At 35.3% G+C, this 17,950-nt stretch overlaps 1 protein-coding gene across 2 annotated transcripts in view; it reads right to left on the bottom strand.

The window, feature by feature from the left end:
- XPR1 (xenotropic and polytropic retrovirus receptor 1) overlaps positions 1-17,950 on the bottom strand; it is a 261,486-nt gene that overhangs the window by 190,680 nt on the left and 52,856 nt on the right. For both annotated transcript variants that reach the window (XM_012002625.1, XM_012002626.1), the window contains exon 2: positions 12,552-12,603. In XM_012002625.1, the coding sequence (XP_011858015.1) occupies positions 12,552-12,603 (52 nt within the window). The remainder of the gene's footprint in view (positions 1-12,551; positions 12,604-17,950) is intronic.

The raw sequence follows: 17,950 nt of genomic DNA, 5'->3' as shown, positions 1-17,950 counted from the left end.
ATTAAGAGGACATAATATCCATCCTCCTAGTGCAGATGCGTTCAGTGCCTCTAGCACCTCACTTAAAAAAAAAAAGGCATGATAAGTAACACTGAACATGTTCACTTAGGAATCTGTGTAAGAGTTTCTCTTGAATTTACCCCACAATGTAGCATTGTTGGATTACAGAAGAGATACGATGTATGAATCTTCTCAGTCTTAATGTTTTCACTAACACTTGACAGTATCCACCTTTTTATAATTGTCCCATAAATTTAGAGTGATAGCTTACTGTTTTACATTTGCATTTTTAAAAGCAAACAAGTTTGAGTTTTGGTTCATTTACTTGGGCTTGCCTTTGTACCTGCAGCAGGATTTCCATATCTGTTTTTATTGCTCTTTTTTTTTTTTTGTGCATTGTCATTTGCTTCTTTTATTTTTTACACCTTGGTGATAAGTTTGTTTTACCTGGTAGTGTAATACTATTCCTTCCTTATCTCTTCACTAGTCTTACTTAAATTTTATGTAAAATTATAGAACTCAATAAATACTAAAATCAAATTTAAAAACAAAATATTGAATTGGTTACAAATTTGTTATTTAGATTATAATAGAATAAAAATAATAAATTGCTAATATAATTGACATCATTAGCATTTTCCTTTCATCAGAGAAATCATTCAGATTTAGCAGCACTGCTGAAATACTTGCTTAGTAGTCATAGTTTGTCTATTTACTCTGTTAACTTTCTATGTTTATGACAATATTATCTGTAAATAGTGGCACAGTTCCCCTCTTTTCTATAAAGCTTTAAAACTTTGTTTCTGCTTTAGCATTTCTTTGGATATTGGTGGTAGTCAGGACTTTGAATATTATATTGAATCAAAGCAATGTGGACAGCCTTCCTTTTCTTATTTTCATCTTAAATAAATTTCCCGTACAATTCTCTATTAACTATTTTATTTACTATAAAATTTGGGTTGATTATCCTTTATCAATTTAAGGACATTCTCATTTATGCATATTGGTTAATCTTCTGAGGGTTTTTATCTCAAGTAGGTCATGAACTCTATCACACTTTTTAAAAATGCACCTATAGAAATGTTCATATGTATGTATTTTTGTGTTTGATAGTCAACTAACTATTTTATAAGATGATCCTTCTATTCCTAGGACAAACAATATTAAAACAAGAGGTATTACTTATTAATACACTATTAGTTTCTATTGATGTTCTCATAGCAAAAATTGGTGTATCTGTAATTTTCTGTTTTTACTTTATTCCCACCAGGTTTTAAGACACACACAATGTATTTTCTAGACTCTGCGTCTTCAGGTCTTCCCGCCTTGCACTTGTGATATCACCTTTGTATGTTCCATCTCTCACCATAATGACCGATTGAATTCTTCATTTTTTTAATGGTGTAGCTCAATAAATATGTTTCTATCTGTAAACTCAAAAAAAAAAAAAAAAAACAAAAAATAGAAAGACCACTTAATCCACCAATCCAAAGAAAAGAAAATTAGTATATCAAAGGGATATCAGCACCAACATGCATACTGCAGCACTACTCACAATAGCCAAGATATGGAATCAACAGATGAATGGATAAAGAAAACATGGTGGGTGGGTGGGTGTGTGTGTGTGTGTGTGTGTGTGTATGAGCGCGTGCACACACAACAATCAGGAGTGGGGTGAAACACGATTAGCCCTTTCACTGATAATGGTTAAAGTTCAATTATTGGAAAGTGGGGTTCTTTATACATCCTCACTACTTTTGTATGTCTTTAAAAGTTCCACAATCAAAAAAAATTGGGGGAGGGGAATACATTGATCCTGTGTACTAAAAAGAGATCTGTGGTCCTTGTTTCCCCAGTGAAGGATATTGGAAATAAAGATAAATTTGAGATATAACTTGGAATATTTTGCAGGTAACTATCACTAGAGGCAGATAAATGGTCCTTTACTATATTTTATACACTCAAGTCTGACAAATATCTATTGGCCAGTTTTTCACTTTCTGGAATCATACCTGAATTTTTCTTTGACACCATTTGACTGCTCCTTTCAAAATACAGCAGGTAGAAACACTTGAAGCAAATGCCTCATTTGGACTTCAAGCTCTAGTTCACAATTTGAAGAACATTAAAATGTATTTTTTAAGTGTAAATCCATGAATATAGTAGGCTGAGAATGGCAGCTCATGCCTATAATCCCAGCACTTTGGGAGGCCAAGGCGAGAGGATCGCTTGAGCCCAGGAGTTCAAGATCAGCCTGGGAAACATAGCAATACCCTGTCTCTACAAAAAAATTTCTTAAATTATCCAGGCACAGTGGCATGGGCCTGTAGTCCTAGCTACTCGAGAGACTGAGGTGGGACAGTCTCCTGAGCTCAGGAGTTTGAGGCTGCAGTGGGCTATGATTGTGCCACTGCACTACAGCCTGGATGACAGAGTAAGATCCTGTCTCTAAAACAACAACTAAAAAAAATTTTTTTAAGAATATGGTAGTCACAAAAGTGTCCCTTCCCCTCCACCAAAAAAGATATCTATATCAAATCCCTAGAATCTGTGATGTGATCTTACTGGGAAAAAGAGTCTTTGTAATGTAATTATAGATCTTGAGATGACATCATCCTGGATTGTCCACGCAGACCTTAAATCCAACCACAAATGTCCTTAGATACCCAGAGGACAGACAAAGGATAAGGTAAAGAGGCATGAATTGGAGTGGCCACAGGCCAAGAAAGCCAGCAATAATCAGAAGCTGGAAGAGGCAAAAAACGGATTCTCCCCCAGAATTCCAGAAGGAAGGTAGCCCTGCAGACACCTTGATTTCAGACTTCTGGCCTACAAAACTGTGAGAGAATAAATGTCTGTCATTTTAAGCCACCAAGTTTGTGGTTATTACAGCAACTGAAGGAAACTAATACAAGAGATTATCTACTTTTCCAATTATTGACTTCCTCTTTTTTCTTCATACTGCCTCAGATAATTGAAGTCGATGCTACTCTAAATGATTTTTAGAGCATCTCTTCCATTTCAATGGCAGGAATTTTTCTTTTATTCAATGATACCTAGTACTGGAAAACCACTACTCTCTGATCACAACTTCATACGCTTCTTTCTAGCTTTCTCATTGCTTCTTTACTAAACACCTTAGGTGGTCTTGCCTAAAGAAAATGAAAAGAACTCAAGGAGGAACTTCCCTTACTTTGAACTCTGCCAACTTTAAACTTTAACAATTGCTCCAGCTTTCTAATGTCTACTTCAGGAAATTCTATCTGAAATCATCATATCCATCTGCTGTTACCTTTTCCTCTACAGTGTAGAGTCTACATTTTTAATTCCCAAACCTTTTTTGTTCCATGATTTAATGTTTTATCATTATCTCTTCCCTATTTCATGACCTTCTCTCAAACTTGGTAATAAAAAAGAAATGACACTGTGTGATAACTGAAACAGTGACTTTATATATTAGTGACTTTTACAGGTGATGAAATACTTTAAATACTAAAGATGCATTAAATACAGTGTCACGAAGAAAGGATTATAAACCTGTGTTCACAACATTTCTTCACCGCTTCCAGCTTCCTACCTGTATGCTACTAAAAACCGTATTTGTTTTCATAACATAATTTTACTATTTATATCATTATCTAATGTCATAACAATGGGCATTAAATTAGATCTAATTCTCTTTCTGTGAAAAAGAAGTAGATATTTCTTCAAATCGAGTATCAATGCTATCTGTTCTTCAGAAGTACACCTTGCCTATTAGCGAACTAGACTGAGGTTACTGACATCTTTATAGAATATACGAGTCCATTTTTGAAGTTAATAGTTCTTGTTATCTACAAGTTGTCACTGCCATAACACAAATGAACACGCAAATCATTTTCCAATGTAAACATGAAACAAATAATCAATAAGGCACATCCTTCAGAAGTAACTCCATTACATGACTTTTGAGTATCAATCAGGTCTTTTCATCCTTTCTAAAGGGAGTTAATGAAGAATAAAATACATCATTCTTAAAGAGATGGCAATTATTTTGTTGGCTTGGCTATTGTATCAACCTCCAATCTTAGCCATCTGTATTTCTTTATGACTCTCACAACAAGGCTCAGTGCCTACAGATAGATCTACCATTTCATTCTTGGGGTTAACCTCATTACTAGTCCCTTGTATAGTCTTCTCATGCAACATTAACTCACTTCAAGCAGAGACAATAAATGACTAGGATACCTTACTGACAAAACAACGTTAACAGAAAAATAGAACTTAGAAAAGCTACTCTCTTGCCTTTGCCCAGCTGAAAATGTAGCAGATTAAATATAGCTCTGCCTATTATAAACACCAAATTGTTTTATACCTAGGTCAGAAAAGTCATGTAAATAATTTTTTTCGAAATAAATATGCAGGATAACAAAGTGGAAACTGGGGGGGGGGACAAGATTTAAAATAACATGAAAAAGTAATGTTATTTAAATGCACATATTTGACAGTAATCCTATAAATGCGAAAACTACTTCATGAATTTTAGAAATGCAATTCAGTCTTCCATTCTCCAGAACTAAAAAGCAAGCTCACATCTGTTAAAACAACAAAGATCTGGGGACAGGGGTGACATGGAAGAAGATGCTTGAAGTGGACCCTGTCCATTGAAGCGTATAATAAGAATGAATAATTTACAAGCACACTTTCATCTTCAATGTCACTAAGAACTGAATTCTAAGGAGCTTAGGGAGACTGTAACACATCTGCTAACCAAACAGAATAAGCAGAGAGAACCTAAGCCAAAATTTCTAACAAAACCTGTTCACAAGACTGGGGAGGGAACAGGGAGACTAAAGAAGAAACGGCAGAAACGCAGAGACTAGTGTGGTGGCTAGTTACTTATGTCCTTATCTCTATTTATTTATCCAATTTCAGAAAGTCAGATAGCTGTATTAAGCTAACTGACTCAGAGATGAATTAAGCTAACATTAGCTATGTATACTCTCCATCAAAAGGAATGTATTATAAGATAAAAACAGAAACAAAATATAAAAGGAAAATTATCAGTCAATAGGTCTATTTTAGTCTAAAAAATACATTCCACTGAGTAGATAAATATTTAAAAATCCTCTAACAACTTACATATGGTCTTTCAAATCTATGCCGATTTCATGTATCTTTGAAAGGAGGCATACTAAACATAAAAACTTTAGAAACGGTTTAATTAGTGTTTTAACAAAATACTCTCAATACTTCATAAAATATAATTTCTCGCAATAAAACATGATGCCACAAAAACAAAAAAACCTTTAAAATTATGATCTTGTATCATCTGCTCCTCTACTAATTTTTAAAAAATACCCTATGTGTCATCTCAGACTATACCTTATGAAATCAAAATGCCAGTACTGTAAAACAACTAATAATAATATGTTTGGTCATCTAACCAGCAGGTAAAATTCTGCATCTAAACATAATAGATCAAGAGAATTTGAAAAAATTTTAAAACACACACACACATAGAGAAGCAAGCTAGGTTAATTTACTCCTTTTATCATAAACAGTACGTTGGCTTCAAGGAATTGAGGAAAATGATTCACTTTTATTCCTACTCAATGATGTGTCCAGTAAATACGTAAACTACGTGCCTATTTCAGATACTACATGTAAAAATTTTAAAAAGTCATAATCACTAGTCACAAGAGACTTACATTCCATAAAGAGAATTAATCAATTTTTTAAAATAAGATATCAGAAAGTAACAAATGCTATGCAAAGAAATAAACTAGAGTGATGCAATATAAAGTGACTAAGTGGCTACATCAGACCGCAAGAGGAAGCTTGGCCTGATTTAGGTAAAGAAAGAAAGGAGCCTAGGAAAAAATGGGGGAAATGTAGAAGGTGAGATCATGGACATTTATGATTTAGGACCAGATTATTTAGGGATTGTAGGTCACAAGTAGCACATTTTTACATTACATCCTTGGATTATAAGAAGCAGTCTTTTAAAACTCACTGTCATGCTCTTTGTAAAACTATTGTTGGAGATACTATTCAACACACAAACAAAAGACTCTCCATGAGAGTCCAAGGAAGAATTTCCTCTCAAATTTCATGTTCAGTAAAAGCTATGTTTTTTGAGGAACTGGTGTAAATTCACCTTATATCAATTTTGAAATAATATCTTATTCTATCCTCTGAAAATTCAGAGTTGAATTTACATTGTGTCAATTGTACAAAATCTTATGGTATCTATTTTATTTAAACATTTTTTTTTTTTTTTAGACAGAGTCTCACTCTTTTGCCCAGGCTGCAGTACAGTGGCACGATCTCAGCTCGCTGCAACCTCCATCTCCCACGTTCAAGCAATTCCCATTGCTTAGCCTCCAGAGTAGCTGGGACTACAGGCATGCGCCACCACACTCAGCTAATTTTTATATTTTTAGTAGAGCCACGATTTCACCATGTTGTCCAGGCTGGTCTCGAACTCCTGACCTCAAGTAGTCAGGAGACTACAGGTGTGAACCATTGCAACTGGCCAAATAAACTTTTAACCTTAGAATAGTTTTAGACTTACAGAAAAGGTGCAAAGATAGTACAGAGAGTTCCAATATTCCCTCAACCCAGCTGCCCCTCTATCATTAACATCTTACATAAATATCGTACATTTGTCATAATCAACGAATCAATAATGATATATTATTATTAACTAAAATCCATACATTACCCAGATTTCTCTAGTTTATGCCTGATGTTCTTTTTCTGTTCCAGAATCTTCATGGTATCTATTCTATTAAATTTACTTTAGTTTTACTCTCACTATTCTATCTTCATTTTCCCCTTATTCTAAGTTCTGTAACTATTCCTATCTAATATGTGCGATCTTATTCTATAAACCTTCCCCAATACTTCTGGGAACTATATGGAGTAATAAAAAAATGAGGAGAGAAATTTATTGAAAGATACAATTTGCTTTATTCTAACAAGTTAAATAGCCTAGTATTTTTCAAAGTAATGTTTTTAAAAATTCTTAAATCTTTTAAAAATAGAGACACAACGAAATGTCCAATTAAAATTATATTCAAATATATCATTTGGAGAAAAATGCAAAGTCATTTTTTAAAAAGTCTTTTTATATTAGTTTAATCTCCAGAATTCTCTTTTGTTGTCAAATAGAGCAATAATAATCCCAACTGTCATTATTGAGTCATGCAACCTTAAAGTGGTCTCAAAATACACAAATCTAAAACAAAGGTTAAGCAAAATGATCTTTTAATGTCCCTTTCCATTAGAAATATCAATTTCTTAGTTCCGTTACCTAGATTGACTATTGGATTCTCATATTTTTCCATCACAAATGAAGAGTAGAAAACATTGATACTCTTAAGCAAAAAATACATTTAAAAAGAATATGACAAAATGAAGTTTGAAGCTTTTCTTGAAATTAATTCAGAGGAAAAACTAAAATAGATTAATCAAATACAGCACATAATTTTTATATATATAATTTCAAAAGTATCCTGGGAAAGAGGGAAGACAGACAGTTTAAAAAAAAATAAAGATGTAAGGATGTGAGCATTTACCCAAGTAGATTAATTCCATAAAATTACTGAGACAGTAAACTGGGAGTAGGGAGCATGAGAAAAGGTAAAAGATATTTCAATTTATATTTTCCACAGTTCTATATCACTGAAAACTTGACACTTACAATGTCAAATGGGTACTATATGTAAGAATTGTTATACTTAATTTATAAAGGTAAAAAATTATCTTGCCTCAGAACAACCCTGATTATTAAGGTATAATTGATTGACGCACTGATGGGAAACCTCCAGTTTGCAGTTTAATTTAATTTGTTACAAATATCAAGAGGTAGTATACTCACTGACATCAGGAATTAAAAAACCTCACAATTCTAGTCACTTTAATCCCCTAATCTACTGCCATGTATTCTATATTTACAAGTCTTTCTGCAGAAAAGCATAACAAAATAGTAAAAATTTAAATATGCCATTATTTAAAAAATCAATAGGCTAGGCACAGTGGCTCATGACTGTAATCCTAGCACTTAGGAGGCCAAGGTGGGTGGATCAGTTGAGGTCAGGAGTTCGAGACCAGCCTGGCCAACATGGCAAAACTGGCCAGGCAGGTCAACATGGCAAAACTCCATCTCTACTAAAAATACGAAAATTAGCTGGGCATGGTGGCAGGCGCCTATAATCCCAGCTACACAGGAGGCTGAGGCAGGAGAATCACTTAAAACTCCAGGAGGTGTTTATAGTATTCTCTGATGGTAGTTTGTATTTCTGTGGGGTCGGTGATTTTTAATTGCGTCGATTTGATTCTTCTCTCTTTTCTTCTTTATTAGTCTTGCTAGCGGTCTGTCAATTTTGTTGATCTTTTCAAAAAACCAGCTCCTGGATTCATTGATTTTTTGGAGGGTTTTTTGTGTCTCTATCTCCTTCAGTTCTGCTCTGATCTTAGTTATTTCTTGCCTTCTGCTAGCTTTCGAATGTGTTTGCTCTTGCTTCTCTAGTTCTTTTAATTGTGATGTTAGAGTGTCAATTTTAGATCTTTCCTGCTTTCTCTTGTGGGCATTTAGTGCTATAAATTTCCCTCTACACACTGCTTTAAATGTGTCCCAGAGATTCTGGTATGTTGTATCTTTGTTCTCATTGGTTTCGAAGAACATCTTTATTTCTGCCTTCATTTCGTGATGTACCCAGTAGTCATTCAGGAGCAGGTTGTTCAGTTTCCATGTAGTTGAGCAGTTTTGATTGAGTTTCTTAGTCCTGAGTTCTAGTTTGATTGCACTGTGGTCTGAGAGACAGTTTGTTATAATTTCTGTTCTTGTACATTTGCTGAGGAGTGCTTTACTTCCAATTATGTGGTCAATTTTGGAATAAGTACGATGTGGTGCTGAGAAGAATGTATATTCTGTTGATTTGGGGTGGAGAGTTCTATGGATGTCTATTAGGTCTGCTTGCTGCAGAGATGAGTTCAATTCCTGGATATCCTTGTTAACTTTCTGTCTCGTTGATCTGTCTAATGTTGACAGTGGAGTGTTGAAGTCTCCCATTATTATTGTATGGGAGTCTAAGTCTCTTTGTAAGTCTCTAAGGACTTGCTTTATGAATCTGGGTGCTCCTGTATTGGGTGCATATATATTTAGGATAGTTAGCTCTTCCTGTTGAATTGATCCCTTTACCATTATGTAATGGCCTTCTTTGTCTCTTTTGATCTTTGATGGTTTAAAGTCTGTTTTATCAGAGACTAGTATTGCAACCCCTGCTTTTTTTTGTTCTCCATTTGCTTGGTAGATCTTCCTCCATCCCTTTATTTTGAGCCTATGTATGTCTCTGCGTGTGAGATGGGTCTCCTGAATACAGCAGACTGATGGGTCTTGATTCTTTATCCAGTTTGCCAGTCTGTGTCTTTTAATTGGAGCATTTAGTCCATTTACATTTAAGGTTAATATTGTTATGTGTGAACTTGATCCTGCCATTATGATATTAACTGGTTATTTTGCTCGTTAGGTGATGCAGTTTCTTCCTAGTGATCAATGAGATCACTTGGACTCAGGAAGGGGAACATCACACACCGGGGCCTATCATGGGGAGGGGGGAGGGGGGAGGGATTGCACTGGGAGTTATACCTGATGTAAATGACGAGTTGATGGGTGCAGCACACCAACATGGCACAAGTATACATATGTAACAAACCTGCACGTTATGCACATGTACCCTACAATTTAAAGTATAATAATAATAAATAAATTAAAAAAAAAAAAAACAAAAAAAAACCCCAGGAGGCGGAGGTTGCAGTGAGCCAAGATCACGCCACTGCAAGCCAGCCTGGGTGACAGAGCAAGGCCCTGTCTCAAAAAGAAAAAAAAAAAAAAGAAAAGAAAAATTAATAACATACTGTATAATCTGTAACACAGAATTCTAAGTCAATATCTCAGTCATATATTTCCAATGTAAATGGTTACACAAAAATACCAGCGATTACATAGAAGAGTAGGTAATGAAATGTATCAGAAATACCAGTGATTACATAGAAGAGTAGGTAATGATATACATCAGAAATATATCAGAAATACCAGTGATTACATAGAAGAGTAGATAATCAAATTATCAGAAATATATCTGAAATATGTATTTACATATAAATTGATAAGGAATACCTGAGAGTAAGTCCTTATCTATATTATTTCAGAATATTAGCACTTCCTAGTTATAATCATAAAACATTTATTTTAAATAGAGATTTTTTTGCAATGTATAACTGATTCATTAAAATTCACTCTCAAAGGATGAAACAAAATAACTAGGAATTTGAATGTGTCTGTTTGAGTAATAGAGAGCAAATTAAAGTAAAATAATTTCTCAATACACTGAAATTGTTATGTTGACTTGCTTTTGAGAAAAAGCCCATTTCATCAATGAAGTTAAGGTAGTACCCTGAAATGTCCTACTAAGAAGAAAGTAATACTTCACTATAAAACTATAGTTGTATAGTATGTTTACATGAAAGTATAAAGAAAGAATGTGTGCAGATGTTTTTCTTGTGAAAGTAGTACATGTTCCTACAATACTTCCCCTATAACATGGTCCAAAGAAGTTAATGTCTCTGGACAATGAGAGAAAGAAAAGGCTCTTAACTATAAATATTTGTCATTTTGAACATACTTTCACAAAACTCAGTTTTTCTCTAATAACAGCTGAAAGAAAATTTTAAAATACTAGAAACATGCTCCAGCCTAAAAGGGATGAATAAATATCATCATCATTTTCAATATATCTCAGAGTATCTTTGTTGCAAACAGAATAGTAAAATAAGTGAACCAATATTAAAGCAAGTTACACAGGGTTAGGAATCAGTTCAGCTTCTACGGAATTTCATTTTTCTTATATTTTTTTAAATAGTTAAAGGAAGTATTCTTTATAAGAGATAACCAAATAAAAAACTAAACATATTGATAAACCTTAAGTGTCCTGAGTTAAATATTAGAGAATTACATATATTATAGTCTAAAATTCAGTGACATGAAACTAACTGCCAATTCCTGACTTAATATAAGAGAAAAGATTTTTACATGTTCAGAGGAAATATGTTTTTAATTCAGAATGGTTTGAGATGAAAGATGGATATTTCTATATGACTGATGAAATGATACTTTTCACTATAAATCTACAGTTTTATTAAACAACTTCACTATCTGTTGTCATAAGAACAAGTCTCTAATAGCTTGTCACTAGAATAACTTCACAGAATTGGTGTCTTATAAAGATATTATTCTGTACATCCAACTTAGAATATTCTCGATACATATTTTTTTGCACTCAACTCTCATTTTAAAAACCTGATGTGGAATTTTAAAAGAATAAACTAGTTCAACCATTGTGGAAAACATTGTGGCGATTCCTCATGGATCTAGAACTAGAAATACCATTTGACCCACTGATCCCACTACTGGGGATATACCCAAAGGATTATAAGTCATGCTGCTATAAAGACACATGCACACATATGTTTATTGCAGCATTATTCACAAAAACAAAGACTTGGAATCAACCCAAATGTCCATCAGTGACAGACTGGATTAAGAAAATGTGGCACATATACACCATGGAATACCATGCAGCCATAAAAAAAGGATGAGTTCGTGTCCTTTGTAGCGACATGGATGCAGCTGGAAACCATCATTCTCAGCAAACTATCGCAAGAACAGGAAACCATCATTCTCAGCAAACTATCGCAAGAACAGAAAACCAAACTCCACATGTTCTCACTTATAGGTGGGAACTGAACAATGAGATCACTTGGACACAGGAAGGGGATCATCACACACCGGGTCCTATTGTGGGGGGTTGGGGGGAGCAGGGAGGGATAGCATTAGGAGATATACCTAATGTAAAGAAGAGTTAATGGGTGCAGCACAACATGGCACATGTATACAGATGTAACAAACCTGCATGTTGTGCACATGTACCCTAGAACTTAAAGTATAATAAAAAAAAAAAAGAATATCCAGCCTCAGAAGGGACATTCTCCCTCAAGAAAGTTGTTGAATTAGCTCCTATTTACTGACATAAGAACACGTACACATGTATACATAAACATGCTTACACACACACACACACACACATCCATTGTAAACATTCTCCATTGTTTTACTGGTCCCACTCTAAAGGCATGACATAAATAGAAAGGAAAAGCTGTGTTGTGCAAATTATGGACGAAGGAAGGACGGGAGGGGAGGGGAGGGGAAGTAAGGAAGCATTACAGAGAAAAACTTCTGACTAAACCAATACATATGATACACAGTCCTAAGATGACATAAGTACATAGTAAAAGATCTGTCATAGAGTACAGGTGAACTAGACAAGAGAAAAATTTAGAATAAAATAGAAAATAATCATAATATATATTATTAAAAGGAAAAAAAGACCTATATAATAGGACAGTTTTAGTTTTATCATCATATTAGTTTTATACTCTGCAGTACAAAATATCTTTCCTTAAAAAGAGGTTTTCTGTGATTAAACTTAAGGGTTAATTCATCTTACCTTCCACAGAAGGTGCCTGGTCCTGAGCCGAATACAGCATATCCTTAAAAGCCTATTAGAAAGAAAGAAAAACAATATATGAAATCATGAGTAAGCTTTATACTGAAAGTATCTGAAGCTAAATAGTTCTTTTTCAATATTCAGTGAAGACACATAGTTCCCTAAATTGATAAACACTTCAATTAACATTTATAAACTAAAATCCAAACATTATACCTTCATATCAGTCCAGTATTGTCCAATTTTTAGGATGAGGGCTAACTTGTATACTTTAAAATTAAGGAACAGCTGGAAAAGGATGAAAAATCACCTGAGAGATTATAAACTCTCTTGACTAAGAAAAAACACTGAAGAAAACAGAACAAAAGTCCTAGAGAAAAAAACTAGAAAACTTCATAAGAAACTATCAAGAACTGGACACAAGTATCTTTTTAAAATTGTAGTAAGGTATATGTAACATAAAACTCACCATCTTAACCATATTTAAATGTACAGTTCAATAGTGTTAAGTACATTCACACTGTTGTGCAACCATTCTCCAGAACTCTTTTCATCTTCAATACTTTTTTTAATGAAATTTTATTTTTTATAGCCGGGCGTGGTGATGCACACCTGTAATCCTAGCTACTCAGGAGGCTGAGGTGGGAGATCGCTTGAACCCAGGAGGCGGAAGTTGCAGTAAGTCAAGACTGTGCTACCACACCCCAGCCTGGGAGACAGACACAGAGTGTGCTACCACATCCCAACCTGGGAGACAGGTTAAAATGATGTTCATTTTAACCATCTCAAAAATAAATAAAAAATAAAAATATAATTTTTTTAAGAAATTTTATTTTTAATCCACAAATAATAACTGTTCATATGCCTGGGGTACACAGTGACATTTCAATACATATGGTCTATAGTGATCAGATCAGGGTAATTAGGATATCCATCATGTAAAACACCTATAATTTTTTGTATTGAGAACATTCAATATCCTCCTTCTAGCTATTTGAAACTATATACCATTGTTAACTATAGTCATCCTACACTGGTACAGAACACTAGAATTTACTCCTCCTATCTAGCTGTGTAATTCTGTATCCTTTAACAAATCTCTCCCTATCCTCCCCCCTGCCCTCTTCCCTTCCCAGCCTCTAGTATCCTCTGCACTACTTTTTATTTCTATGAGATCAACTATTCTTAGGCTCCACATGTGAGTGAGAACACGTGGGGTTTAACTTTCTGTTCCTGGCTTATTTCATTTAACCTAATGTCTTCTAGTTCCATTCATGTTGTCACAAATAATAGAATTGCATCCTTCTTATACTGAATAATGTTCCTTTGTGTATATACACCACTTCTTTAGCCATTCATCTGTTGTTGGACACTTAGGTTGATTCCCTAACTTGGCTATTGGCTAGTGTTGCAATAAGAATAGGGTACAGATGTCTCTTTGGTTTACTGACTTCCTTTCCTTTGAATACATGCCCAGTAGTGGCATTGCTGAATCATATCGTATTAATAGTTCTATTTGGGCCGGGCACAGTGCTCACACGCCTGCAATCCCAGCATTTCAGGAGGCCGAGGCGGGCGGATCACGAAGTCAAGAGATCGAGATCATCCTGGCCAACGTGGTGAAACCTCATCTCTACTAAAAATACAAAAATTAGCTGGACATGGTGGCACGTGCCTGTAGTCCCAGCTACTCAGGAGGCTGAGGCAGGAGAATTGCTCGAACCTAGGAGGCAGAGGTTGCAGTGACCCGAGACTGCACCACTGCACTCCAGCCTGGCAACAGAGTGAGACTCCGTCTAAAAAAAAAAATTCTATTTGTAGTTATTTGAGGAATCTCCATACTGTTCTCCATAGTAGCTGTACTAGTTTACATTCCTACCAACAGAGTATAAAACTTACTTTTTCTCTGCATCCTTACTAGCATTTTTATTGCTTTTTTGTTTTGTTTTGTTTTTTGCCATTTTGATAACAGCCTAACTGGGGTGAGATGATACGTTACTGTGGTTATGATTTGCATTTCTTTGATGAAGAGGTGATGTTAAGCATTTTCTTCATTTATTTGTTAGCCACTTGTACATCTTCTTTTGAAAAATGTCTGCTCAGATCACTTGCCCACTTTTAAATCAATTTTTTTTTGCTGTTAAGATGTTTGAGTTGCTTGTATATTCCAGATATTAATCCCCTGTAGTGTGAGTAGTGTGCAAATATTTTCTCTTATTTTATAAGTTCTTTTTTCACTCTGTTGTTTCCTTTGCTGTCCAGGAGCTTTGTAGTTTGACATAACCCCGTTTTTGTTTTTGTTGCCTGTGATTTTAAGTTCTTACTCATGAAATCTTTTCCCAGACCAATGTCCTAAAGCATTTTTCAGTGATGATCTGGAAAGTCTTCCCTAAGGCTTAGGACTATAAAGATAGTATGGTTTATAGTTTTCTTCCCCCCCTCAAAATCACACTCTAGATTAGCTAACAACTGTATTTAGGTAATTTGGATGGCTGCAGTTTAATCTCTCAATAAGTCGTTGGGGAACAGGAACGAGAAATATTTCTCTATATCTATCAAAATGGTAAAAATCAATTCAGTGGATGAGGATATCCACAGTTTCAAAACTTCAAATACCATCTAAACACTGGTGATGCCCATATTGGCCTATAGCAGAATTCCTCAAACTCAGTTAATATTAGCATTTTGGGCCAGATAATTCGTTGTTGCGGGGGCTGCTCTGTGCATTATAGAATTTTTAGTAGCATTCCTGGCATCCAGAGACCCATTAGATAACAGTACCAATCCCCACCCTCCAGCTGTGAAAACTAAACATTGCCGAATGTCCCTTGAAGTCAAAAACGTCCCTCCCCAGAACCAGCACAAATATTCAAGCATATAAATACCATAAAGGAAGAAGTAAACTTTCAGAGTAACCCACTCTTTCAAAGAAAAGAATACAGGTACTCAAGTCCAGTAAATTATATTCTTCCCAAGTGAATTTACTATTTGCTCTATTAGTGGCCGAACTGTCAGATCCATGACTAACCAGGCATAATAATATAGAGTAAAAAATTTCCAATGAAACAAGAGAAATTAAAAATTTTAAATCAATGCATTTTTGTTCATTTTAACCAAAGTTTTATTGAAATACTGGATGTACAAAAATGGAAAATGATGTATGTACAAAATTTTTTAATGTCACATATACTTAAATCCAAAAAATATTCAGTAATATTCACTACTTATACAGAATCTGAAGCAATACAAAAATGCAACTGAGGTATAATAAAAAATTAATATTTGGTCTTTGTGTCCAGTACCTGGCATAGAGCTCCAAAAGCCTTTGGAATGTACTGTCTTTTATATACTAACGAGATAGCTCAATGGGAGGAAGTGGGACAAAGGGTCCTAGATGCTTCATGGTGGCTGGTCACCAAAAAAAATCAAGTGATTAGAGGATTAGAACTTTCAGCCCCACCTCCAGACCTCTGAAGAATGGAGAAGGGTTGAAGATTGAGCTCAATCACTAGTAGAAAAGGATTTAATCAACTGTGCCTGTGTAATGAAACCACCATAAAAACCCTTAAACATCAAGGTTCAGAGAGCTTCCAAGTTAGTGAACACATGAATGTGCAGGCTGTGTGCCATCCCCATCCTAACATCTTGCACTGTGCATCTCTCCATTAGGCTGTTTTTAAGTTGCATCCTCTATAATAAATCTGTAATGGTAAGTACAGTGCTTTCCTAAGTACTGTGGGTAGTTCTAGCAAATTATCAAACCTGGAGGTGGGAATCATGGGAATCCTCAAATTTGCAGAGGCAGGAAGAAACTGAAAACACCTTTGCAAAAACTATAACTTAGAAAATTATTACAGTGCAACAGATCTGACCTAACCAACTCCACCTTGCTTCTAACCTCCAAACTGTCCTTGTTCATTCCAGGGCATAGGCCAAACTAACTTTGGGAGGAACATAGTTTAGAGTTCTACTTTGAAACAAAGACGATATTAACCCTTTCCCAAAACAAACTACCTTCCTGCCTGGAGACTAGACTGTCTTTGTAGTACTAACTAGTCAAAAGATTAGAAATTATGGTTTAGAAGTCATGTAGCTGGAGGTTGCAAGATTCTGAACCTCTTCAAATTGCTCTTGGGGATAACATCACTATTACAAAACTAAGATCACTGCCTGAGACACTTTGCAGACCCTGTCCTCTGAGCTGGCACCACCCAGATCAATAAACTGGCTCATCTGGTATCGTGGTCCCCACTCAGGAACTGACTCAGCACCAAGAGGACAGCTTCGACTTTCTATGATTTCATCTCCAACCTAACCGATCAGCACTCCCGACTCACTGGCCCACTACCTACCAAATTATCCTTATAAACTCCAATCCCCGAATTTTCGGGGAGACTGATTTGAGAAATAATAAAACTCTGGTCTCCCGTGTAGCCAGTTCTATGTGAATTAAACTCTTTCACTATTGCAATTCCCCTGTCATAACAAATTGGCTCTGTCTAGGCAGTGGGCAAGGAGAAACAGTTGGGCGGTTACAAAATGTGGGTAGCCCGGGCATCCCATTTGCAGCTAGCATCTTAAGCAGGGGCAGTCTTATGAAATGGAGCCCTTAAGCTGTGGGATCTGTACTACCTCCAGGTAATCAGTGTCAGAATTGAACTCAATTGTTGGACACCCAGCTAATGTTAGAAATTTGGTTTCTGGTGTCACAAAAAAGATAACACATTTGGTCCCAGAAGTGGTATCATCAAACATCATACTATTCTGTTAAAACCAGAACCCCACCCCTGCCCACAAACAAAAAACACCACACCACAGATTAACCCTGTGGGGAAACCTTTATTAATGGACCACATCTTTTCTTTTATTTATTTATTTTTTTACTTTCAATATGTGAACTTTATGGTATGTGAATTATAACTCAAAGCAGTTATTTTCTTTAAAACATGACAAAGGAAAAAATGTTTCATTTTTAATAAAATAGTTGTTAAGGTCCACAATTAGATTCTGAGTTGTTGTTGTTATTATTATTATTATTATTATTATTATTATTGTACTTTAAGTTCCAGGGTACATGGGCACAACGTGCAGGTTTGTTATGTATGTATACTTGTGCCATGTTGGTGTGCTGCACCCATTAACTCGTCATTTACATGAGGTATATCTCCTAAATGCTATCCCTAACCCCTCCCCCTACCCCACGACAGGCCCCAGTGTGTGATGTTCCCCTTCCCGTGTCCAAGTGTTCTCATTGTTCAATTCCCACCTATAAGTGAGAGCATGCAGTGTTTAGTTTTCTGTCCTTGCGATAGTTTGCTGAGAATATTGGTTTCCAGCTTCATCCATGTCCCTACAAAGGACGTGAACTCATCTTTTTTTTTTTTTTTTTTTTGAGACGG

Source organism: Mandrillus leucophaeus, unplaced genomic scaffold (assembly GCF_000951045.1).
Source record: "Mandrillus leucophaeus isolate KB7577 unplaced genomic scaffold, Mleu.le_1.0 Scaffold691, whole genome shotgun sequence".
NCBI classification, from domain to species: domain Eukaryota; kingdom Metazoa; phylum Chordata; class Mammalia; order Primates; family Cercopithecidae; genus Mandrillus; species Mandrillus leucophaeus.
The sequence above is the reverse complement of the archived record's forward strand: the minus strand, read 5'-3'. Positions and strand labels throughout refer to the sequence as shown.